Source organism: Oncorhynchus masou, chromosome 8 (assembly GCF_036934945.1).
Source record: "Oncorhynchus masou masou isolate Uvic2021 chromosome 8, UVic_Omas_1.1, whole genome shotgun sequence".
In the NCBI taxonomy this organism is placed as follows: domain Eukaryota; kingdom Metazoa; phylum Chordata; class Actinopteri; order Salmoniformes; family Salmonidae; genus Oncorhynchus; species Oncorhynchus masou.
This window is the reverse complement of record NC_088219.1, coordinates 29,843,893-29,869,791: the sequence shown is the minus strand read 5'-3', so window position 1 is coordinate 29,869,791 and position 25,899 is coordinate 29,843,893. Positions and strand designations below refer to the sequence as shown.

Here is a 25,899-nt window from a genome sequence, read left to right as displayed (position 1 = left end):
AGTGCTTCATTAGAACATCATTGACATCTGGGTTGTTGATAGAAAATGGCACATTAACATGTAGTAAAACTCGTCCCAGTAATCATTAATTAGCTTGCCCTTTCACAAAGGGGAGCCAGGCCTGTGTTCTAGGGGAGATATACTCATTGTCTAAGAGCGGTAAAAAAGGCTTTATAATATACTAGAACTGGAGATGGAGCTCTTCTGTTGTAGTGGAATCATAACATACAATATGAGAAGCATAAAAGTACATTATGGAAATAGTTGTGAGTACATCATTAGGGCCAGGAGCTTTTACTGATCACATGACCTGACCAGAAAAAACTCAGGCTATAACATGTCTTTAGTAAAAAGTTAAAAAAGATGGTAATAGATGTCGTAATTGTAATGTTGTAAAACAACTCTAATGATTCAGCCAAGTTTGAAAGTAGTACTTTGGGAAGGCAGGCATCAGAATTACTTATTTTCCCAGCTTACTGTCTGGCAGATGCACTGACAGGAGGCCCATTTGGTATTTGATAGAGGGGCTGTCTGTTTGCACAAACGTGAATGGTCGGATGGGTACCTCATTCTGGCCAGATAGATAGAGGGATGAATTTAACGTCTAGACAAATGAATCACAGAGAAACAGGAGAGAGAGGTATCACCTTTAGTTTTAATCAATCCAGAGGCCATTCTGAAAACAGTAAGGGATGGACATCTATGGATCTGACTGATGGGAAAGGAGGGCATGGGGATATGGAGGGGAATATGGATAGGGAGAGGATTGGGATGTTGGAGTCAGGAGTTATGCCATATAGCCGATTACTATTCCATCTAGAACTCAGCAGCTCATGTCACTGAAGGGAAATTTAGTGTATCCGTATACTACTATCCCTATACTACTATTCAAATGGTTTAAATGATGTCATAACAATGTTATTTCAAACAGTTTGTGGTTGTAATGATGTCATTTCAACCAATTTTCTTCACTGGGACACTATACTTATCTACTCCAACCGTTAGTTCTGATAATAGACCTGAACTATATTGTGTGTTAAGGTTTTATGGCTCAGTGTTAGTGTAATAATCTGCAGTTATTATGGTCCTTCTGAAAGATAAATAAATAGATCCAAAATGGGGATTAGAACAAGATATCAGAAATTATGCTCACCAACAATTACATGTAATGTAGGTTCAGAATTAAACTAATGACATAACGAGTGTGAAAACCTGCATGTAGGCTACAGGTTTAAACTAAATATTCAAATCAGTTGAGTGAATCAACAAAATAATGTGACAAACATTGAGGAGACATTGGTGTTGCTTTCTATTAATAAAGAGATAACGAAAGAAAATACAAGTAAAAAAGGAAAGGAGAAATAATAATAAAAAGGAAAAAGGAAAGAAAATTAAGAAAAAAATAATAATAATACCTGAAGCTCAGCTATAAAATGAATGTCATGTCTTTGACAGGGAGGTGTGTGAGAGATGCTTGTGTCTCATAGGGAAGACTGTGCAGTTTGTACACATTTAATTCTGATGGATCAACAGGAACTAAGCCAGGCTTGGGCTTTGTTTTCACTAACATGCATGTTGGTCTCTGGAGAAAAAAATGTAACTCAAAAAGAAGGACAGACTAAAGAAATATGTACAAAAATACAGAATACTTTACAAAATGTTGTCTCACGTACTCCAAACCAGTATTTCTGCTCGACTTATTTACAACTTTGATAGCTTTGAACACTATTCTCATAGAATCTATAATTGCTTAACATCAGAAAATCTGAGAGCTTCATGTGTACGCAAAACAAATTGACATTTTTTATGACTATTTTACAGATTTTAAGTATTTTCAGGGCATGACTAGAAAAAAAGCAACCACATCATATACAATAGTATAAGGAAATCATGATTTAAAAAGTTAACAAAGAGAGCTGTGCATGATAACAAAATGAAACACAGTGCATTCGGAAAATTTTCAGACCCCTTCACTTTTTCAACATTTTGTTACATTACAGCCTTATTCCAAAATTGATTAAATTGTTTTTTTCCCTCGTAAGTCTACCCACAATACCCCATAATGACAAAGCAAAAACAGGTTTGGCAGCAATTACAGCCTTGAGTCTTCTTGGGCATGACGCTACAAGCTTGGCACACCTGGTTCAAGTCCGGGCTCTGACTGGGCCACTCAAGGTCATTCAGGAACTTGTCCCGAAGCCACTCCTGCTTTGTCTTGGCTGTGTGCTTAGAGTTGTTGTCCTGTTAAAAGGTGAATCTTCACCCCAGTCTGCGGTCCTGAGCAAAGTACAGAGACCAGGTCCTGGTCTCTGTTCTTTGCTCCATTCATCTTTCCCTCAATTCTGACTAGTCTCCCAGACCCTGCTGCTGAAAAACATCTCCACAGCATGACGCTGCCACCAGCATACTTCACCGTAGGGATGGTAATTTGCCAGGTGATGGGTGGTGCTGTCAGGCTTTCAGGTGCCTTTTACTGAGGAGTGGCTTCCGTCTGACCACTCTAGCATTAAGGCCTGATTGCTGGAGTGCTGCAGAGATGGTTGTCCTTCTGGAAGGTTCTCCCATCTCCACAGAGGAACTATAGCTCTGTCAGAGTGACCATCGGGTTATTGGTCACTTCCCCGACCAAGGCCCTTCTCCCCCGATTGCTCAATTTGGCCGGGCAGCCGGCTCTAGGAAGAGTCTTGGTGGTTCCAAACTTCTTCCATTTAAAAATCATTGAATCCACTGTGTTCTTGGGGACCTTCAATGCTGCAGACATTTTTTGGTACCGTTCCCCAGATCTGTGGCATGACACAATCCTGTCTCGGGGGTCTACGGACAATTCCTTCGACCTCATTGCTTGTTTTTTTCTCTGACATGCAATGTCAACTGTGGGACCTTATATAGACAATTGTGTGCTTTTCCAAATCATGTACAATCAATTGAATTTACCACAGGTGGACACCATTCAAGTTGTAGAAACATCTCAGTAATGATCAATGGAAACAGGATGTACCTGAGCTCAATTTCGAGTATCATAGCAAAGGATCTGATTGCTTATGTTAATAAGGTATTTGTTTTTAATTTGTAATACATTTGCAAAAATGTCTAAAAACCTGTTTTTGCTTTGTCGCTATGGAGATTGTGTTTAGATTGATGAGGAGAAAAAAAATATATATAAGGATGTAACATAAAAAATGTGGAAAAAGTGAAGGGGTCTGAATACTTTCTTTAATTAAAGACAAGGGAACAGACATCTAAACTAATTAAAGTGACATTCAAGTTCACAAATTCCCACATATCCAATGTGGTGTCATGGCAATTCCCACCCCCCACCTCACTTATGATCATAAACTATTACAACAGTTACCATGGAAACAACACTTGCTGGAATGTTCCATTTGTTGTCACGGCGTGGTACAGTGCCAACCAGTTTCAGTAAAAAGCACCCCTTACTCCCTTCTTACTCTGAAGGCATTCGGGTGAGTTAGAGTTACTCATTTGTCCACAAAAAAATCAAGCCCTCTATACAATGTTTTTTGTAGCATTCTCGTTCAACCTCTCCATGTAATTCCGGAGCTCTTGCGAGTCCCCCAGCTCGATGTCCGGACATACCCACTTAATGTCGGTGGTCTGTCCGAGTGCCAGCGGGCTTAGAACTGGGCATCCGTTACTGGACTTGATGTTGGCGAAGGTAGTAAATTTGACCCTCTTCCTCTTGGTGGTAGGTGAGTTGAGTGACTCGTTCCTGCCTCCCGGGCAGCCTCCCTGTGCACTGCCCTTCAGAACACCGCCGTTCAGCAACTGGCTGCCCTCTTCCAGGGTGCTGCCCAGCTCGTCCTGCTGCTGCTGCAGACACAGGCCCTCCTCCTGGCCAAGCCACACCCAGTCGTGGGCATGGGGCATGGCCTCGGGGGCCTCCAAGGGCAGCTCTTTATGGCGGTACTTGAGGGTGTAGGAGATGCAGTTGATGAGGAAGACCAGAATGGCCAGGCAGAAGACCCCCAGCAGTGCGTACATACCGATCTCCAGGTCAGTGAGGCTGCGGCGTGATGACAACAGATCCTCGTCCGTGCTGCGGCCCCGCGGCAGCTCCTCCTGGGCAGGGAACTCAGAGAACCCCCCAGGGACTCTTCCGTCGGCCGACAGCCTGTCCCCATTGGGCCTCACCGGAATAGGGGTCTTGACTGTCGTGGCCCCCCGGTTCATGATCCCAGCCTCAATGTCAGAAATGGAGCCTCCATAGTAGGGCGGGTCTGGTCGTGTTTTGCCTCCAGGGTGGCTGTATGGCTCCTCAGAGCGGCCAAACCTAACGCAGACATTTCCCACCCCAGCTGCCAGAATGGTGCGTCGCTTTGTCTTCTGGCAGATCTCTGATGATGTCATCTCTACACGCACCAGTAACCCCTGACCTTCGCCGTTTGCCACGATGACCGGCCACTTCCACTCCGCGCTGTGCCGTACCGATATCACCTGCTCGTCCAATGAGGTGGCTGTGAGCACAAAGTGGGCGGGGTTGTAGTGGTCCAGAGGAGTCATGGAGCCGTCGCTGAACTGGAGCCAGGCACTGATGAGGGATTCCTGAGGGGACACACACACACAAACACACATGAATACACATGCACACACAAAGACATTGGAGTTCTTCTATCATAAGGGTAAACTCCTAATAAACCTGTCGTAGTAGTGCTTCAACAAAACCAATCCCCACCCACATGTCTACTCTAAAACATCAACTCCCCATGGGACACATAACTACTGCAGGTATTAAAGGAAAGCATGCTTCCCTGTCATAATATAAAGTGCTACTATGTTACTACACAGTAGAAAATGGTATCAGCAGGAGTCTAATCTTTTCATCTTCATCAAGAGAGAAAAAGAAAGAAAGAGTGAGTGTAGAAGTAAAGAGGGAGAGAGAGAGAGAGAACCCCTGCAGATATAAAGATATGTTTAAATAGCCCGTTTAAAAGCAGAGGAAGAAGAAGGAGGACTCTGCAGCTGTTCTCTGAAAATATGTCATAGTTTCAGAAGCAGACATCTTCATTGAGATTAGATCAAAACTTTGACATTAGAAACACATCATATTCACAATATAGGACCAAATGGCAGCAAATGTGACCACCGTTTCCAGGTGAGGAAGTTACCGTTTAGCCTTACAGATGGCTCATATATCTCATATAATTCCCATATATAATTTCTATCTATGGGTGAACATATTATACATTTGGTGCATTAGGTTGCTGAGGCATGTGTGCGTGGTAACCTGTTTGAGTTTCTGCATGACTTCCTGTGTGGTAGCAGTGGCGACGATGGCCCTGTTACTCCCTGGGCTGAGCTGGAGGGACAGAGAGAGGCCAGACACCAGCTGCACTCCCAGCTCTGTCACGCTCACTTTGTCATCCAGAACCCTGACCATCCGCTCAGCCAGGATCGAGTCAGACAGAGGAGACATCACCTGCAACATCATACACACACATTAGTATACACACAGAGCCCCCCCCCCTTTACACACACACGCTTGTATTGGTTCACATCACCTGCACAAGCATTTACATTCAACCCATCATGATCGAAGACGTCAACATGACAAGCTTATATTGGCACTCAAGAAATAACATAATTGACCTCCTTAGAGGAAATGACCCACCATGACCCAAGCTCTTTATTACTGTTCAGTGCTAATATGACCCAAAACAAGGTGAAGCATGTACTGTACCCTCAAATGCATCTGCGATCTACCAGCCACACTCTCAAAGACGCACACATACAAACTCCGCCTGCGTCTGTCTGACTGGCAGTTCCCTGCCTCCCAGGGCTGCTTGAGATGTAAGCATGTAAATGTGTGTGATGAGAAGGGAAGCACTCCCATCTGCTCCCATTAGGCATGAGTCTCCACTCCACCCTTCTCTTCTTCTCCACCACCAGCCCCCACACAGGCCCACGCCTCCACCCTGCCATAATGAACTGTCAGCACTGATCAGTGCCTCATCTGTACAGCAGTGGTACCCAAACTGTGGGGTGCACCCCCGGGGAACCCCTGCTGTACAGGACCACAGGCTAGGCCAACACACTTCCCATCCACAGCACAGTACTGTTAGAGCTGCACGGTTGCATGCTCACCACATAGATAAACACACTGGGAACACACATGGCCAGCCGTGTAGATCTGTGTACTGTGACACCTCTAGGGCTGGGTCATAGGTCAACATATGCTGTCATGATCATATAGGTAGAGTTACCTTGTTGTTATCTTGATGTTACCTTGGTGCGTTTAGGTCTATTTAGGACAATTTTATTATCTAAGTGGGTACATTGTGTCACTGGTCAGATTAAGCCAAAAGCTTTATCCTAAAATCCAACAGAACACATACCACCACATTCTCATCCAATGTCCTTTAATCTACTCTTGAATAAAGTGAAATAAAATAATCATTAAATAAAAGTAACTAACAAAGTAAGTGGGGGACATTATTTAAAAGGGATACTTCGGGATTTTGGCAATGAGGCTCTTTATCTATTTCCCCTGAGTCAGATGATACCATTTGTATGTATCTGTGTCCAATATGAAGGAAGTTAGAGGTAGTTTCACGAGCCAATGGTAACTTGCGTTAGTGCAATGACTGGAAGTCTATGGGTACCTGCTGGCATGCTATGACATCCAGTCATTGTGCGAATGTTAGTTAGCATAGTCTCGCAAAACTACCTGTATATCCTCAAGATTATCTCAATATCAAAGAATTTGTGGGTAACGATTAAGTTATATACTGTGTGTGGAAAACTGGAAACTAGCCGTTATTGGCAGAGAGGTTTGAAACTCTCTTTCTTTTTGGTTTTATAACTAATTTACCACCTGGGGGTGTCACCAGGCAGGCCAAAACTCCATCCCAACAAAACAGGCTGAAATTTCAGGCGGTCTTTTCACCAGTGGAGGCTCCTCAGAGGAGGAAAGGGAGGACCATCCTCCCTTCCTCCTAAATTTCATTAAAATAAAAATTGTAAAACATTCTAAAAGTTATCATTTTTAGATAAAACTATACTAAATACAGTACCAGTCAAAAATTTGGACACATCTACTCACGCAAGGGTTTTTCCTTACTTTTACTATTCTCTACATTGTAGAATAATAGTGAAGACATCAAAACAATGAAATAACACATATGGAATCATGTAGTAACCAAAAAATTGTATACAACCCCTACCTTGTCACAACACAACACAAACGCGTTAAGAAGAAAATACGTTCTACAAATTAACTTTTAACAAGCCACACCTGTTAATTGAAATTCATTCCAGGTGACTACCTCAATGCAGAAAATAGTAAAAAACCCTTGAATGAGAAGCTGTGTCCAAACCTTTGACTGGAATTGTAAATTAATGTATTAATACACACTGTTTTGCGATGAAGGACTACAGTAGCCTCAACAGCACTCTGTTGGGTAGCACCATGGTGTGGCTGGAGGACAGCTTGCTTCCATCCTCCTCTTGATACATTGACTTCAATACAAAAACCTAGGAGGCTCATGGTTCTCAACCCCTTCCGTAGACTTAAACAGTAACTATGACAACTTCCGGAAGATGTCCTCCAACCTATCAGAGCTCTTGCACCATGAACTGACATGTTGTCCACCCATATGTGGTGAGATAGAGAGAGTGTCTTTTTTTGCACTTTCAGTTTCACTTACTTAGCTAGCAAATTCAGCTATCTAATTTAGCCTAGTCAAGCACCTTGCTCAAACAGAGCGATGCTGTGTTAATTATGACTATCCAACACAACACTGAAACTCTTCCAATTCAAGGTTAGCTTTTGGTTTTATTAATTTATTGCCACCGGGGCCCGCCAGTGTAACTGCTAAACTGCTAACTGAGTATACACTATAACGTTATTGCATGATTGTAGCAGGTTTACTAACACGCTAGTTCTATTAGCTATGTTGACTATGATGTAACTTTAGCTAATATGGTGACAATGATGTAGGCAGTGTGGAGCACTTGATATGATATGGTTTGGCTTGGAATGTTTTTTTTTGCCTGGTCATATACAGCTGATGAGTCGTATTGAAGTCCACAAACATTAGGGAAAAGGTGAGAGCGAGAAGGAATATAACGTGGCTGCTATGAATGTGAACTGTATTTAGCGTGACCCGAGGTGTATTCATTCTGCCGATTCTGTTGAAAAACGTTTCTTAAACGGTCTGTCAATGTCTGTCAATGTGTCACTGTCTGTCACCTCAACATTTTTTCTCGGCCTGTGTGCACCTGTGGTGTAATCTTTCATTCATAGGCTACGTTGTAGCAACCTCATGAGTGTCATGTAGTAGCCTAAACCTATCGATTGAACTGGGTGAATGGGATATGAATGACAGTCATCCAATTAACTGTAATAGAAATAAAACCATGCTCATTCAAAAAAAAAAGCATTTACCACCACTGTCTTAAACTAAAAGGGCATTATCTTAATGTTCACAATTTCACAGTATTATTCCAACCTCATAGTGTGCGAATATACAGTATATTAAACACAGGTAAATTATGTTTTACTGCACTGGGCCTTTAATTGCATCTGTTGGTGACATTGTAAAAACATGAATAACAAAACATTGAACCAATCAATGCTGCATTTGAAGCTTTCAGTAAGCTTTTCCCTGCCGTCGTTACTAATGGAAGTGTTAGGGCTTGGGAAAAGCAGTGATTGTGCCTTTTAAAGCTAATAACCGGTTTGTCTGAGGTAGAGTGATTTATCAATTTAGCGGCAGCGCGAACCGCACTGCAGGCAGAGATGTATCTGACACATGAAATGGGTTGGATTTTTGGTTACTGTGGAGACCCAGGGCAATCTGCTCCCCTTTCATCAGAATTCCCTTTGATAGTTTGATTCCAAGACCCTCCATGCCAATTGCAGTGATTGCTCTGCTTTTTATCTGAATTTAATTCCAGACAATTGAAGACCCTCTTGTTTGTAGATGGATCTAAAATCACTCCAATGAACAAAGAGGCAATTTTGCTATCAAATAAAACTTCACAGCTTCTCTAACAGCATTGTCAATACTCCTTTGAGGTTGCTGCATGTGGGTTTCTCTGAGTGCCAGTGTGTGTGCTTCAGGGGTGAGAGGAAAACATTGATGAAGAGAGATCGAAAAGCATAGTGTGTTCTGTTTTGTGTGTTTCTATGCATGTGAGTGATCAGCATAAGGAGGAGGAGCATAAAACATTTTTAAAATGTGTGTGTGTGTGTGTGTGTGTGTGTGTGTGTGTGTGTGTGTGTGTGTGTGTGTGTGTGTGTGTGTGTGTGTGTGTGTGTGTGTGTGTGTGTGTGCGTGCGTGCGTGCGTGCGTGCGTGTGTGTGTGTGTAGTAAGCCACCTATAATAGCAGGGCAGGACAGGGACAGGATGGCTTCGTAGCAGAGTGAATGATCACAGGGTAAACAACTTTGACATCATAAAGTGCCTCTCCACTGTTATTGAGTCATAGTTATTCTCAAACCATCCTAAAGAGCGCACACAAATAGAGGGACAATACAGTGCAGCCATTGATATAATTTCCATCCATTTCCCAATAGATATCTTTGCTGCGTGTTTCTGTCTGTGGGCCAGGGTCTCCAATGGAAATGAGAAATGGTTCTCAACTGACCAACCTGGGTAATGTAAAGATAATAGGGTATTGTACACCAACAACAATAAGGAGAGGATATGAATGTCCATGGATCAGGCCTTGGAAGAGCTGTTGTGTTGTTGGGGAAAACCTTGATCGATTGTATTTTACACCGTAAGTGGGCACCCCTCAATGCTCTCCAGAGGAGCCTGCTGTTAGTAATGATCTACATGGGATGGGGGGAGTGTCTGGTAGTGTGTGTGAGCCTACACGCCCTCTGAGACTTAGCAGCCTTTATTGGGCGTGCCGCAGGCTCACGTTGCTTTGTCAGTCCCTGATTGGCTAAGTGTTTGTGCTGTGCCGAGATCGATTCGGTAACCTTTTTTAAAAGCCCCACTCGCAAAGAGCCTCCGTTTTCTTTGTGTTTTTACAAACGTTCCTTTTGCACTGCCCATCCTCTATTATTTTGTCCAAGCAGGCACTCTTTATCTCTCACTCTCGGTTCATCATAAGGTTTCTCTCTGTTCCTAGCTCTCTCACACACACTAATGCTCTCATTACCACTCTTTCACCCCACGATCTCTGTCTCTCCCACTTTCGATCACACTCTCGCCATTTCACTCACTCAAACGTTCAGACTGCTGTATCACTCTTTAATCACTTCTCTCTCTCTCCCTTCATCTCCCTCTCTCTCACACCTGTAGTTTGGCTGTGCCAGTGTTGAGGCCCATCAGGACCTGTCCCTCCAGCAGATAGGCCACACGTTGGTCCTCCACCCTCAGTAAATCCTGGACCAGGTCAGTCACGTCCACCTGCCAATCACTGCCCAGCAAGAAGTCCTGTTGGCCATTTCCATCAACTCCCAGGGCCACAAAGTGTGTGAGGACCCGCACCGTGGTGCTCTGGTACTGGGGGACACAGCCACTCTCTGTCCTCTCACTGTCACTTTCATCACCATCATCCGCACTCACCCTCTCATACCTGGAGAAAATAAGAAAGAAAAAAAGCTTGAAAAGAAGCAGAATAAAAGCAGCATTTAAGTTGGAAAATGTAGAGCAAATCAACAGTTTACTGCAGTTAACACAGACATATTAACTCCGAAGCACAGATAAAATCATCTAAATGCAACCTAATTTCTGGCAAAAAATATGTTCACATGCAAGGTGAAACTGTTTGATATTTGAGAAAGTCTGTATTTTACAGTATATATCAAATAGTTCTCTACTCTGTTCTATTCTATTCCTGTATGGATTGACACTGGTAGAGACGAGAAGCAGGTTCAGGGAGTGAACATTCAATAGCAACGGACATAGAAAAGGACAGGACAGCGTCTGGACATGAACACATAACTACAATAATGCTGACACAGGGAACAAACGGGGGAGCAGACAGTTATAGATGGGGCAAACAACAAAGGGAAGGAGTCCAGGTGAGTCCAATGAGCGCTGATGCGCGTAATGATGGTGACAGGTGTGCGTAATGAAGGGCAGCCTGGCGCCTTCGAGCGCCAGAGAGGGAGAGCGGGAGCACGCGTGACATTTCCTCCATTACTCGAGCTTCACTGTCTCTATCTTCTCCTCCATTTTATTCCATTGTTTGAATTAAACAAGGGATTGAAACCCTGTTACTTTTCCTACTAGCACTGTCTTTGCTGATAACTACTTTATTGAGGGAAAATATACTAACTACAACCGTATACAGTATGTTGTCTCCCCTAGCTTTCTTAAGATGAATGCACTAATTGTAATTCACTCATGATAAGAGCGTCTGCTAAATTACTAAAATATAAATGTAAAATCTATAGGGACCCATTCTTCTTCATCTACTATGATTAGACCCATTCAGCAGCAGTAGAATGAGGTAAAGTACAGATCAGGGAGAGGTAGCCCTGTTCAGCCCAGTGATAGAAAGCGTGGCCCAGGGAATCTAACCTCCTGTAAATGGCTGAGCACTGTGACAGACAGTCAACAAAGAGGCTATTACCCTGACGCTACTCAACTCTCCATTCTCTCTAAACACTTTATCTCCCATTCTCTCGCTCTACTCCTACATTATGTGTTTTCTCATTCAAGTCTCTTTCTCGCTTTTCACTGAATTCTGTCTCTTTCACTGAATTCAAACACCTTTCTCTCTCTCTCTTTCTCTACTCCCACCCTCCCTTCCTTTATGTGCTCTGGGCTAGGTCAGGTGGCCGGGGGAAGTGTGATACTGACAGCTTCCATTAGGTTAATGAGGTGTGGCCATCCAGGCAGAAAAACAGGCTGACAGGTTAACATGCAGGACCTGACCGGGCTCTCCATGCCTCTCCCCACCACCCCATTCACCAGCGTGACGACACTTACATGGCAGCCTAAAGCCTAACTCAGGTGACATTAGCGGCAAGCAGCAAAAAAAAAAGAAAGAAGAAGTGGGCGAGGCATGTTCTCACGGATGGCCGTCAGGTCAGATAAGGTCTGGCCGTGTAATAAGCTCGCTTCCAGAAGCACAATATAACTTGACTGGCTCGCTCACCTCTCCTACTCACTGGACTAAATCACTCAGGGGCAGATGTGTTAGAGTGCCACCTGGTGGCTTGGCTACTTAAAAGTCTATAGAACACATGCCTCAAGCTAAAAAACATATGCATCTAGCTAGGATGTCATATTTTCTAGAAAAACGGTTATTTCTATAAAAACAAGCGAAAATGAAATGCAGACTCACTCCAACTCTAGTCTTTGCTCTCTTTCTTCCTTGTTCAAACAGGAACAAGGTTGATTGCCTTTTGTAAGGACTTTTACAGAATGTTGTGGAGGTGAGAACAGAATTGTCAGACGTGTTTGTCTTGCGTCTGGCTGACAGAAAGTGAGTCACAGAGAGAATTGACTGAGAGTCACAACAGTAATTGAAAGTCATATTCTTAAGCCTCTCACAACCCCTCGGAGAGAGCATCTGAGTCACTGGAGTCACCTGGGTATCCAGAGAACAGCGGTGGCCATAGAGAGGGAGCGTAATACTGGACAGGTGTAGGCATCATGGTTAAGACATTAGCATTATCACAGTTATTCTAAACCTCCAGATGAGGATGGACTTATGTGTGGACAGACTGGTGCATTAGGTTCCAAGACTTAGAGAATAAGTGGTAAATATATGAGAGGTACAACCATTTTAATTAACATGATGTTTGAAGATGATCCTTGAATCTTAGTTTTTTACTATGCACTGCAATTTTTATGAACATCTGTTTCCCAAGCAGTATGAACCAGGTAACCCATCTCACTGTCTGGTAAAACCACACACCTCTTGTTGCCGGTCGCCACCGGTACCCTCCAGCCCTTGATCTGACTGAGCTCGGGGTCAGCCACGTCGATGACCAGGGGGAGGCGGGGCATCCACACACTCATCTCCAGCTGGGCACTCAGGTAGCTGTAGGTGAAGTTGAGCACCGTCCTCATCCTCCCCCTCGTCTCCTTCCCGTTCACAAACACATAGTCACAACGATCCGACACCTGTGGGGGAGAAGGAGGAGAAATAGGAAAACATGTTATCAAGAGAAAGAGCAACTAAGAGCAACAAAAACAACTAAGTTTGACATTTAGGCTAATGCTTTATGAAAGAATACGATGCAACATTCCATATTATTTTAAGGGCCAAGAGTTTGAAATCATTTCTATGCAAATATTAGTCATGCAAGTTTATATGGCTAGATGCAGAAAATGTTTTTATTTTTATATCCTTCAAAAGAAAATCTGCCATTTCCAAAGATTTTAAATCTCTCCCTCTGCTCAGTAATGATTGATTTGATGAATGATTTGATGACAGACTTTGCATTCTTTGACCGTTATGAATGCCTAAACTTTGTTTTAACCCTATCCAAACCGTAACCCTTAACTTGAAAACATTTTAAGGTTTGACGTTTGGATATATGGATCGATGCTGAGCAGGAGGATCAACCCAGGGTGTAAAAAATATATAAAAATGTTACACGTGGAGAAACGCGGGTGGGAGTAAACATCAGAATCTGAAGTGAAATTGGTAAAAATGGGATATATTGTTGGTGTGTGTGTGTGTGCATACTGACAAGGCCATACTGACAAGGCCAGAGGAGAAACAGGCTTAAAATTATTAACAGATGGAGCAGAGAAAGACACAAATCGCAAGTGCCAATCAAAAAACAAAACCCTAGCCTCAAGCCACTTCACGATTGGCTGAATCCGCCCTGTCTCCTCCAATCAGCTCCAAAGCCACTCACATACAGTGCCTGCAGAAAGTATTCACAACCCTTTTTCCACATTTCATTGCGTTACAGCCTGAATTTAAAATGTATTAAAATGTATTTTGTGTCACTAACCTACACACAATATCCCATTATGTCAAAGTGGAATTATGTTTTCAAAATGTTTACAAATTTATAAAAAATGAAAACTGAAAAGTCTGGAGCCAATAAGTATTCAACCACAGTGTTATGGCAAGGCTAAATAAGTTTAGGACAAAAAATGTGCTTAACAAGTCACATAATAAGTTGCATGAACTCACTCTGTGTGCAATAATAGTGTTTAACACCCTATATAAATCTGCATATAAATCTGTCAGTTTTTTATTTATTTGGATGCTACTCAATCCACAGCATCCCCCTGTGTTGCCCTTCCACATCTGCTGAAAGGTGACAGAGCTAGTGCGGTGTTTGTCAGACCATGAGACATCTTCTCACAAAATCGTCTACAGCGTCCAAATCATTTGGCCTATAACGAATGACGCCTTTATGGAAAGATCAGACTCTCACAAACACGATGGTGTCCTCCGTTTTGCTATATGACCCTACAAGCGTCTTTGGACTCGTCTGAAGTAGATACAGCCGATCTTCCAATTTCTTTCTGTAGTGTCCAAACGGTGTGGGCTATATACATATGACCCCTCTGTGTAAAGCTGAAACTCCCATGAACACATACATTTTGGTTGTTTATGACGCCCACAGGCCTCACAAGACTCGCCTGAAGGTCCCCCATTACCAGTTGAAAAAATGAATGGAAGTACAGTGCATTTGGAAAGATTTCAGACCTCTTGACCACATTTTGTTATGTTACAGACTTATTCTAAAATTGATTCAATTGTTTTTTCCCTTATCAATCTACACACAGTACCCCATAATGACAAAGCAAAAACAATTTTTTTATGTTTGCAAATTTATTAAAAATAAAAAGAATAAAGTATAACATTTACATAAGTATCCAGATGCGACGATTGGCATTTAGGCCAAAGAGTTCAATCTTGGTTCCATCAGACCAGATTCTTGTTTCGCATCGTCTGAGAGAACTTCAGGTGCCTTTTGGAAAACTTAAAATGGGCTGTCATGTGCCTTTTACTTCCGTCTGGCCACTCTACCTTAAAGGCCTGATTGGTGGAGTGCTGCATAGATTGTAAATGAGAACTTGTTCTCAACTAGCCTACCTGGTTAAATAAAGGTGAAATAAAATAAAATAAAAATAGATGGTTGTCCTATTGTGTTATTCAATATGTTTATATGGGCTAATAGCAGTAAGGCCAAATATACAGCGGGGCAAAAAAGTATTGAGTCTCTCACTTAAAAAGATGAGAGAGGCCTGTAATTTCATCATAGGTACACTTCAACTATGACAGACAAAATGAGAAAAGAAAATCCAAAAAATCACATTGTGGGATTTTTAATGAATTTATTGCAAATTATGGTGGAAAATAAGTATTTGGTCACCTACAAACAATCAAGATTTCTGGCTCTCACAGAGCCTCTTTTGGAGGCTCCTCTGTCCTCCACTCGTTACCTGTATTAATGGCACCTGTTTGAACTTGTTATCAGTATAAAAGACACCTGTCCACAACCTCAAACAGTCACACTCCAAACTCCACTATGGCCAAGACCAAAGAGCTGTCAAAGGACACCAGAAACCAAATTGTAGACCTGCACCAGGCTAGGAAGACTGAATCTGCAATAGGTAAGCAGCTTGGTTTGAAGAAATCAACTGTGGGAGCAATTATTAGGAAATGGAAGACATACAAGACCACTGATAATCTCCCTAGATCTGGGGCTCCACGCAAGATCTCACCCCATGGGGTCAAAATGATCACAAGAACGGTGAGCAAAAATCCCAGAACCATACGGGGGGACCTAGTGAATGACCTGCAGAGAGCTGGGACCAAAGTAACAAAGCCTACCATCAGTAATACACTACGCTGCCAGGGACTCAAATCCTGCTTTAGCCAGTACATGTCCAGGCCCATCTGAAGTTTGCTAGAGAGCATTTGGATGATCCAGAAGAAGATTGGGAGAATGTCATATGGTCAGATGAAACCAAAATAGAACTTTTTGGTAAAAACTCAACTCGTCGTGTTTGAAGGACAAAGAATGCTGAGTTGCATCGAAAGAACACCATACCTACAGTGAAGCATAGGGGTGGGAATATCATGCTTTGGGGCTGTTTTTCTGTAAAGGGACCAGGATGACTGATCCGTGTAAAGGAAAGAATTAATGGGGCCATGTATCGTGAGATTTTGAGTGAAAACCTCCTTCCATCAGCAAGGGCATTGAAGATGAAACGTGGCTGGGTCTTTCAGCATGACAATGATCCCAAACACACCGCCCGGGCATTGAAGGAGTGGCTTCGTAAGAAGCATTTCAAGGTCCTGGAGTGGCCTAGCAAGTCTCCAGATCTCAACCCCATAGAAAATCTTTGGAGGGAGTTGAAAGTCCGTGTTGCCCAGCAACAGCCCCAAAACATCATTGCTCTAGAGGAGATGGAGGAATGGGCCAAAATATCAGCAACAGTGTGTGAAGACTTACAGAAAACGTTTGACCTCTGTCATTGCCAACAAAGGGTATAGAACAAAGTATTGAGATAAACTTTTGTTTTTGACGAAATACTTATTTTCATAGCTCCACAATGAAATAGGGTGCAGGAAAATAAGAACAATCTGAAATTCCTTTTTGATACTGTCGCAAAGCTAACTAAAAAGCTGCATTCCCCAGAGAGGATGGCATTCACTTCAGCAGTAATACATTCATGAACTTCTTTGAGGAAAAGATCATGATTATTAGAAAGCAAATTACGGACTCCTCTTCAAATCTGCGTATTCCTTCAAAGCCCAGTTGTCCTAAATCTGCACAACTCTGCCAGGACCTAGGATCAAGAGAGACACTCAAGTGTTTTAGTACTATATCTCTTGACACAATGATGAAAATAATCATGGCCTCTCAACCTTCAAGCTGCATACTGGACCCTATTCCAACTAAACTACTGAAAGAGCTGCTTCCTGTGCTTGGCCCTCCTATATTGAACATAATAAATGGCTCTCTATCCACCGGATGTGTATCAAACTCACTAAAAGTGACAGTAATAAAGCCTCTCTTGAAAAAGCCAAACCTTGACCCAGAAAATATAAAAAAATATCGGCCTATATCGAATCTTCCATTCCTCTCAACATTTTTTAGAAAAGGCTGTTGCGCAGCAACTCACTGCCTTCCTGAAGACAAACAATGTATACGAAATGCTTCAGTCTGGTTTTAGACCCCATCATAGCACTGAGACTGCACTCGTGAAGGTGGTAAATGACCTTTTAATGGCATCAGACCGAGGCTCTGCATCTGTCCTCGTGCTCCTCGACCTTAGTGCTGCTTTTGATACCATCGATCACCACATTCTTTTGGACAGATTGGAAACCCAAATTGGTCTACACGGACATGTTCTGGCCTGGTTTAGATCTTATCTGTCGGAACGATATCAGTTTGTCTCTGTGAATGGTTTGTCCTCTGACAAATCAACTGTAAACTTTGGTGTTCCTCAAGGTTCCGTTTTAGGACCACTATTGTTTTCACTATATATTTTAACTCTTGGGGATGTCATTCGAAAACATAATGTTAACTTTCACTGCTATGCGGATGACACACAGCTGTACATTTCAATGAAACATGGTGAAGCCCTAAAATTACCCTCGCTAGAAGCATGTGTTTCAGACATAAGCAAGTAGATGGCTGCAAACGTTCTACTTTTAAACTTGGACAAAACAAAGATGCTTGTTATAGGTCACAAGAAACAAAGAGATCTTCTGTTGAATCTGACAATTAATCTTAATGGTTGTACAGTCGTCTCAAATAAAACTGTGAAGGACCTCTTGCGTTACTCTGGACCCTGATCTCTCTTTTGAAGAACATATCAAGACTGTTTCAAGGACAGCTTTTTTCCATCTATGTAACATTGCAAAAATCTGAAACGTTTTGTCCAAAAATGATGCAGAAAAATTAATCCATGCTTTTGTCACTTCTAGGTTAGACTACTGCAATGCTCTGCTTTCCGGCTACCCGGATAAAGCACTAAATTTACTTCAGTTAGTGCTAAATACGGCTGCTAGAATCCTCACTCGAACCAAAAATGATGATCATATTACTCCAGTGCGAGCCGCCCTACACTGGCTTCCTGTCAAGGCAAGGGCTGATTTCAAGGTTTTACTGCTAACCTACAAAGCATTACATGGGCTTGCTCCTACCTATCTCTCTGATTTGGTCCTGCCATACATACCTACACGTATGCTACGGTCGCAAGATGCAGGCCTCCTAATTTTCCCTAGAATTTCTAAGCAAACAGCTGGAGGCAGGGCTTTCTCCTATAGAGCTCCATTTTTATGGAATGGTCTGCCAACCCATGTGAGAGACGCAAACTCGGTCTCAACATTTAAGTCTTTACTGAAGACTCATCTCTTCAGTGGTTCATATGATTGAGTGTAGTCTGGCCCAGGAGTGTGAAGGTGAACGGAAAGGCTCTGGAGCAACGAACCGCCCTTGCTGTCTCTGCCTGGCCGGTTCCCCTCTTTCCACTGGGATTCTCTGCCTCTAACCCTATTACAAGGGTTTGACCCTGTCCGGGGGTGCCATCGGATGGGGCCACAGTGTCTCCTGTCTCAGCCTCCAGTATTTATGCTGCAGTAGTTTATGTGTCGGGGGGCTAGGGTCAGTTTGTTATATCTGGAGTACTTCTCCTGTCCTATCCGGTTTCCTGTGTGAATTTAAGTATGCTCTCTCTAATTCTCTCTTTCTCTCTTTCTTTCTCTCTCTCGGAGGACCTGAGCCCTAGGACCATGCCTCAGGACTACCTGACATGATGACTCCTTGCTGTCCCCAGTCCACCTCCAGTTTCAACTGTTTGGCCTTTGATTATTATTATTTGACCATGGTGGTCATTTATGACCATTTGTACATCTTGGCCATGTTCTGTTATAATCTCCACCCGGCACAGCCAGAAGAGGACTGGCCACTCCACATAGCCTGGTTCCTCTCTAGGTTTTGGCCTTTCTAATGAATTTTTCCTAGCCACCGTGCTTCTACACCTGCATTGCTTGCTGTTTGGGGTTTTAGGCTGGTTTTCTGTACAGCACTTTGAGATATCAGCTGATGTACGAAGGGCTATATAATTAAATTTGATTTGATATTTTCCACCATAATTTGCAAATAAATTCATTAAAAATCCTACAATGTGATTTTCTGGATTTTTTTTTCTCATTTTGTCTGTCATAGTTGGTGTACCTTTGATGAAAATTACAGGCCTCTCTCATCTTTTTAAGTGGGAGAACTTGCACAATTGGTAGCTGACTAAATACTTTTTTTGCCCCACTGTCATAATTATTTTATACTTCAAAGGGTCTTAAAATTCCAAATCAAATTGTAAAAATGTTACTTGGTATGACAGCCTTAAAACAACTCCATATGGTTTAGTAGAAGCGCATTCCATACATTCCATAAAGCTTTGTAGACAGTGCTTTGGCTGTAACGGGTTAACATTTTTGAATGACAATAAGGACAATAACCTAAAACACAATGCCAAATCTTCACTGGAGTTGCTTACCAAGAAGACAGTGAATGTTCCAGAGTGGCCTTGAAGCATTTTGAAAATAACAATGGGCAAATGTTACACAATCCAGGTATGGAAAGCTCTTAGAGACTTACCCAGAAAGACAGCCGTAATCACTGTCAAAGGGGCTTCTACAAAGTACTGACTCATGCGGTGTGAATGGTATTTCATTTTCAATAAATTTGCTAACTTTTCGAAAAATACGTTTTCACATTGTCATTGTGGGGGATTGTGTGTAGATGGGTGAGAGAGAAAAAAACAATTGAATAAATGTTTAATTTAGGCTGTAACACAAAAACATTTGGAATAAGTCAAGGTGTATGAATTCTTCCTGAAGGTACTGTATGTGGCCACTGAACCACAGATGGACCAATGACATCCTAGGGTTAAATCACTTGATCAGGCATGTCTTCTTTCACAGAAGCCTTGGAGGACAGATCTTGTTTTCGTGTCTCCATATTCAACAGCTTGTCAAAGCCTTTCATTTATAATAACAAACATTTTCCATTCATCTGAAGCTTTGTATGGAGTGATAATGAACATGGGCATCACTGTTTATCTCAGCATATGCCCACAGTTTGGATGTGCAATTAGTCTTTTATAAAACTAGTCAAAAGCAGACTATCATCACTCTTCGCTGGACGTGTCTTGGCAGTTTTGTATACAAATTATTTCAGACCACCCACTCCTCATAGCACCAATCTGACAGTTTTAGGCTTCTCTGTCAGCTCAACCTCTCTCTCTTCTCTTGCTCTCCTTTACTCTCTCCTTCTTACTCTGGCTCTCTCTTCTCTCTGCTTCTCTTCTCAGTCTGGTATCTTCATTTAACTGTCATAAAAGCCTACATTAACCTGGGTGAAGCTCGGTCGTCAGGTGAACAGGGTTTCCTCAGACACATTGGTGCAGGTGAGTTAAGCGGGCTGGTGTTAAGAAGCGCAGTTTGGAGGGTCATGTTTCGGAGGATGCATGACTCAACCTTTGCCAATCGAGCCTGTTGGGGAGTTGCAGCAATGAGACAATATTGAAATTGGGGAGAAAAAGAGGGTAAAATACAACAACAAAAAATTGACGGAACTGCTCTTCCTCCATAGTGTCGCCCTCCCAGAGTGCAAAGAACCTTGGCGTGATCCTGGACAACACCCTGCCGTTCTCTGCAAACATCAAAGCAGTGACCCGCTCACGCAGGTTCATGCTCTACAACATCTGTAAAGTACATCCCTACCTCACACAGGAAGCGCTGCAGATCCTAATCCAGGCACGTGTCCTCTCCCGTCTGCACTACTACAACTCGCTGTTGGCTGGGCTTGTGCCATCAAACCCCTGCAACTTATCCAGAACACGACAGCCTACCTGGTTATCAGCCTTTCCAAGTTCTCTCATGTCATCCCGTTCCTCCGCACATTCGACTGGCTTCCCCCGAAGCTAGGACAGCAGAGTCCCTGCTGGAAAACATCTGAAACCCTACCTCTTCAAATAGTATCTTAAATAATCCTACTTCCCAAAACAATAAAAAAAATAACACTTAACCAGAACTTGCACTTGACCCCCCTCATTTCAAACTATTGAAATAACTCTGATTACTTTTATGACCCACAATCAAATAGTGGATCAAACCTAATCCTTATTGTTGCTCTGTTTACTAATCTGAGACTATCACAATTTAATTTTGACTTGCACAAGTGTAACTTTCCATTACCACCGAGACGCATTAGACTCGTAATCACTGTCTTCAAAGATAAATTCACATGAAAGTACGGTACATGAAGTTTGTATAATACAAACAGAAACTACCTTGACACCAGATACGTTTCCCAATGAGAGGAAAGGGGCTCCTTAACACACTGGCATGCCCTTTGACCTTTCTGAGCTGTGAGACAGTCAATAGGGAAGTCACAGTCCTCAGTAAGGACACTGGGTGCAATTACGGTTGGCCATGGCTGCTTTCACAATGCTCATCAGGAAATAATGGAGAGAGAGGAGAGAGGGAACAGCCACTCCCCAATCAATTCTGCTGGAGAGCTAATATGAGAAATGCTTAATATATCTTAACTATATTTTGGGTGGGAGGTGAGGAGAGGGGGTACAACGGACTGTTCCTAAAGCCTCTCTAATGGGGGTGCTGTGGGGAGGGCTTCTCTCCAGAGATCAACATATCTCAGTGGATAATTAAACCTACTGAGAGCTCTCACTCTCTAATGTTCTATCACACACACAAATAAAAATCTACACACACAAAATACACACATACTGTGCATAATCATACACATACACAAATGCATACCCCCACACACACACACATACAGACTGTGTATACCCCTCTCACATTATCATAACCTAAGCAATTATCATTTTGTGCTGTTTGAGCCAAAAACTGGGAGGGAAGTGGAGAGCAGAGTGCTGTCTGTCTATCTGTGTTGAATAGAATCCGCACTATAGATATAACATTATTACTATTATCAGCATTATCACCATTTTAATTAGCACTGGCACTGGGTCTATATCTAATTAGGGTACCTTAACCAATCTACTCGGAATAGAGAATGAAGTAAATTACCAAAAACCGTCAGCATATGGTAATTCTGCCTAACAAGGTTAGAGCATGGTGTTACTCAATATACAGTACATACATTCATGTTCACACCAGATTTGGGTTTAAACAGTATTTACAGGTAGGCCGGGTTGCACTTTTTCCATTTATTATATCAAGCAAGCTTAATCAAGCACAGAAGGTTCAAATACTATATTAAATTATTTCAAATACTCTAAATCGGGTACACACAACCACGTGTTGTTTATTCTGTGTTGTACTAAAGGGCACAGCTTTCACTCATCAAAGCCACTCTACAGGTGTCAGATCTTAATATGACCCATTTCATCGCAGGAGGAAAATAATCCTGCAGTGGGAGGATTTGAATAAATATTTCAAATGTATAATTGCCGCCAGGGGGCAGCTGGAAGCGGTGTTTGTAGATTATACAATGCAGTACCTACTTTAGGGGGCTATGGTGTGAGGAAGGCTCTGCAAACCAACCGACCTCATACATCATGTATTCTCATGGCTTGTCATAGCCTTGTGACCTGCTGTAGGGCAGTGGTCTGAGCAGCACACTTCATCTCTGAGCATGAGTTTGTGCCCAGCGCTATTATTTTGACACTTTGTATGAATGGAAACTTATGTAGCCTAGTGGTTCGAGCGTTGGACTAGTAACCGCAAGGTTGTGAGTTCAAACCCTCAAGCTGACAAGGTACAAATCTGTCGTTCTGCCCCTGAACAGGCAGTTAACCCACTGTTCCCAGGCCATCATTGAAAATAAGAATGTGTTCTTAACTGACTTGCCTGGTTAAATAAAGTTAAAATTAAATTAAAAAATTAAAATGTTGGTGTAGCATACCTTTATTATTTAACCAATGCAAAGGCTGCTCCCTGCCTGCCTCCAAAAAGCACTTACCCTAGTAGGTAGCACTTTTCCAGTACGTTACTGCCATTTGAGATGGAATTTGTAGGCAGCATCACATAATAACACGTTCACATTCCGCCAAAAGCGAGACAATTGTAGCCACATTGTGGCCCCTGTAGTAGAATTAGCAACTATTTCAGTAGACAGCTATCCCAAATTGGAAATATCTGACACGAACAATAAGTAAGCAAGTAACAGAATCAATCTCCTCAGTGCCTGTTAATGAATGGAGTTGACACCGACCAGAATAATTATCCAACTTTATAGGCTCCTCGTCTCACATATCGCTTGGTCTGCTGCTCTATCGTTGTGGACATTATCGGTAAGCTTGTATACATGATATCATACAGGCAAAAATGATTTGTATTGCTTTAAACAATTTATTGACTGTTTAAGAATGATTAAGGGGCTCCCGAGTGGCATGGCGGTCTAAGGCACTGCATCTCAGTGCTAGAGGCATCACTACAGACCCCAGTTCAATTCCAGGCTGTAACACAACCAGCAGTGATTGAGAGTCACATAGGGGGGGGGCACAATTGGCCCAGCGTCATCTGGGACAAGGTTAATATAAGAATTTGTGACTTGCCTTGTTAAATATAAAATAATTTAAAATTAATAGCCAGAATAGTGGTGTTTCACTGTGAAGCTAATATTGCATTAGAGGTGCTGTTTTTGAATAGGCTTGCATTGTGATTAATACATACAACTATCACACCCCTGCATATTATTAAATGACACGATGTTCAAGATAACATGGTTTTATATTTGTTGATTACTCATATGTGATTTGTTTCAGGAAACTAGGAGTATGTCACACGTCAAAACTTCACAGGAGAGGCATTTGAATGTAAATATGAGTTATTTTATCAAAATGCATTGGCAGAAATGCCTTCTGGAACATGTGAACTTTCATGTGTCTTAATAACAAACTTATGACAGATGTCATAAGTTTGTTATTAAGACACATGAAAGTTTACATGTTCCAGAAGGCATTTCTGCCAATGCATTTTGATAAAATAACTCATACAAATGCAATTGTTAAATTACAAGCCTAGTTGGTTCAGGCACAGAAAAATTCAGGAGCAATCCCATTAGCCATGATTGACCTTGATAATGGCTGGACTGGACATGCCAATAGACAAGTTTGGATTGGTCTGCCATGTAGCACGCTTCTGTCTATAACATAAACTGGTCAGTATGTGGAGGTGATCCTTTCAAACGCAGCTTTTTTTGAAAGATACTGTATCACGAAGAACTGGAAAAAGTGTTGCTAATCCTCGCCACTTTCTGGAGGACCGAGTTTTGAAATCAGTGGAAGGCCCAGCAGAAGCAGAGTATGATAGCTAAGGAGATGGAGAAAATTCTGCATTTGATTGCAAATATGCGGTGGGAGTCAAAAAAAGAACACACCTGTATAACACACCTGTCTCTGCATCACATCTTCAAACTAAGGGCAACCATGGCATGCATGACAGAGAGGTAGAAGTGTTCATCCATGTATACGGATAAGAGAGTCTAAATAGCTACATTTTCAGATAATATACATTTCAAAATTTGTCACATAGTTGTTTTGTGTCCGATTAGCTAGCTAGCTAACGTTGGCTGTCTGGCTTGCTAGCTAACATTAGCTGTCTGGCTTGCTAGCTAATGTTACGTGTATGATCTGTGTATTAATATTATTCGTATCTCAGAGTCATTTCCATTGCCAGTTATAGCCTAATGTTAGTTAGCTAACTAACATTGAATGTAGTTGGTTAACTTTAGCTACCTGAAGATTCATGCAGGGTAGTAATGTTATAAATTGGGACTATGGTTCATTGTTTAGCTAGCTAGCTACATGTCTTAACAAAAGACTCCACTATGCAAGGAACCATTTCAGTGTACCGTTTACACCTTCTGTATCCTGTGCATGTGACAAATAAACAGTGATTTTATTTGATATAGTGTGTGTTTACCAGCGACAGTAATGTGAAGAAGAACATGACATGGATCAAAGTCAAATTAGGATGATCATTAGGCCAACGAGACAGTGTCCGAGTTAAAAAATTATCCGGTAGAATATCCTGCTTTTATTTCACCACACTCACAACCGTAAGCTATTTTCTGTAATTAGCTTCACATTAACTTGTAAATAATGATCTTGTTGTGAGTTTATTTTCCTGTAATAATGAATAAAAATTTGCTGAAGTTAAGAGGTTGTCAGCTATATGATGTGGTTATTATTTGACTTGGCAAGCCAACAACTTAACATTAAGTTAACCTGTCCACTTTTTCTGCTCACAGACTAAGTCCCCACTCCAGTGCTGCCCCAGCCCCCGAGTCCGGCCGGCCCTGCTTGGACTTTCAGCGCCCCTCGCTTTGATGGAGGCGTCCTTGTGCACCTGGTAACCTGAAACAAGTTCTGTGCACCCGGTGACCCGTCCGCTTTTATCCTGGTGACCCGCCCGCTTTTATCCGCTCATAGACTAAGTCCCCAACGAAACCTCCACAGCCTGAGTGCTGCCCCCAACCTCTGAGTCCGGCCGCCCCTGCTCGGACTCTGAACCCCCGCCTTGGGGGAAGCCTCCTCGTGCACCAGGTGACTTTTTGACTTCCACAGCAAGTCCCAACCTGACTCACAGTCCCACCAGAGTAAGGGCCCGGGCGGATGAGCGACCACCACCTAGCCCCCTACCTATCCAGAGCCCAATGTCAATGTTTTGTGCCTTCTACCCACCTGCCTAGGCTCTCTCACACACTGTGTCTGGCCTCTGGCCCTTCTCTGTGCATCTGGTAACCCATAAGTAAAGAAGGAGGATGGTGGAGGAAGTTGCCTTCTGTCCCCGACAAAAGCTTGGATCGAGGGCTGACTTTCAATAGATTGCAGTGGATGAGCTGCTCTGCTACATATGAAACCCTGACCCAGAATCAGGTTGTCTACGAGTGATTTAGCACCAGCTTCCCAACAAACATGCAGTGTGCATCAGGAGAGGGGCGGCAACTCATCTGGCCACACCCTAACCCCGTCACAAACCGCTCTACT

At 42.5% G+C, this 25,899-nt stretch overlaps 1 protein-coding gene across 1 annotated transcript in view; it reads right to left on the bottom strand.

Annotated features, from left to right (window-relative positions):
- Nucleotides 1–3,046: 3,046 nt before the first annotated feature.
- Nucleotides 3,047–25,899, bottom strand: part of LOC135543804 (transmembrane protein 132C-like) — a 171,784-nt gene continuing 148,931 nt past the window's right edge. Inside the window, exons 6-9 of the mRNA XM_064971138.1 lie at nucleotides 12,848–13,056; nucleotides 10,270–10,552; nucleotides 5,246–5,437; nucleotides 3,047–4,563 (exon numbers count right to left, since the gene is read on the bottom strand). Coding sequence (XP_064827210.1) covers nucleotides 3,508–4,563; nucleotides 5,246–5,437; nucleotides 10,270–10,552; nucleotides 12,848–13,056 — 1,740 coding nt within the window. The 3' untranslated portion in view covers nucleotides 3,047–3,507. The remainder of the gene's footprint in view (nucleotides 4,564–5,245; nucleotides 5,438–10,269; nucleotides 10,553–12,847; nucleotides 13,057–25,899) is intronic.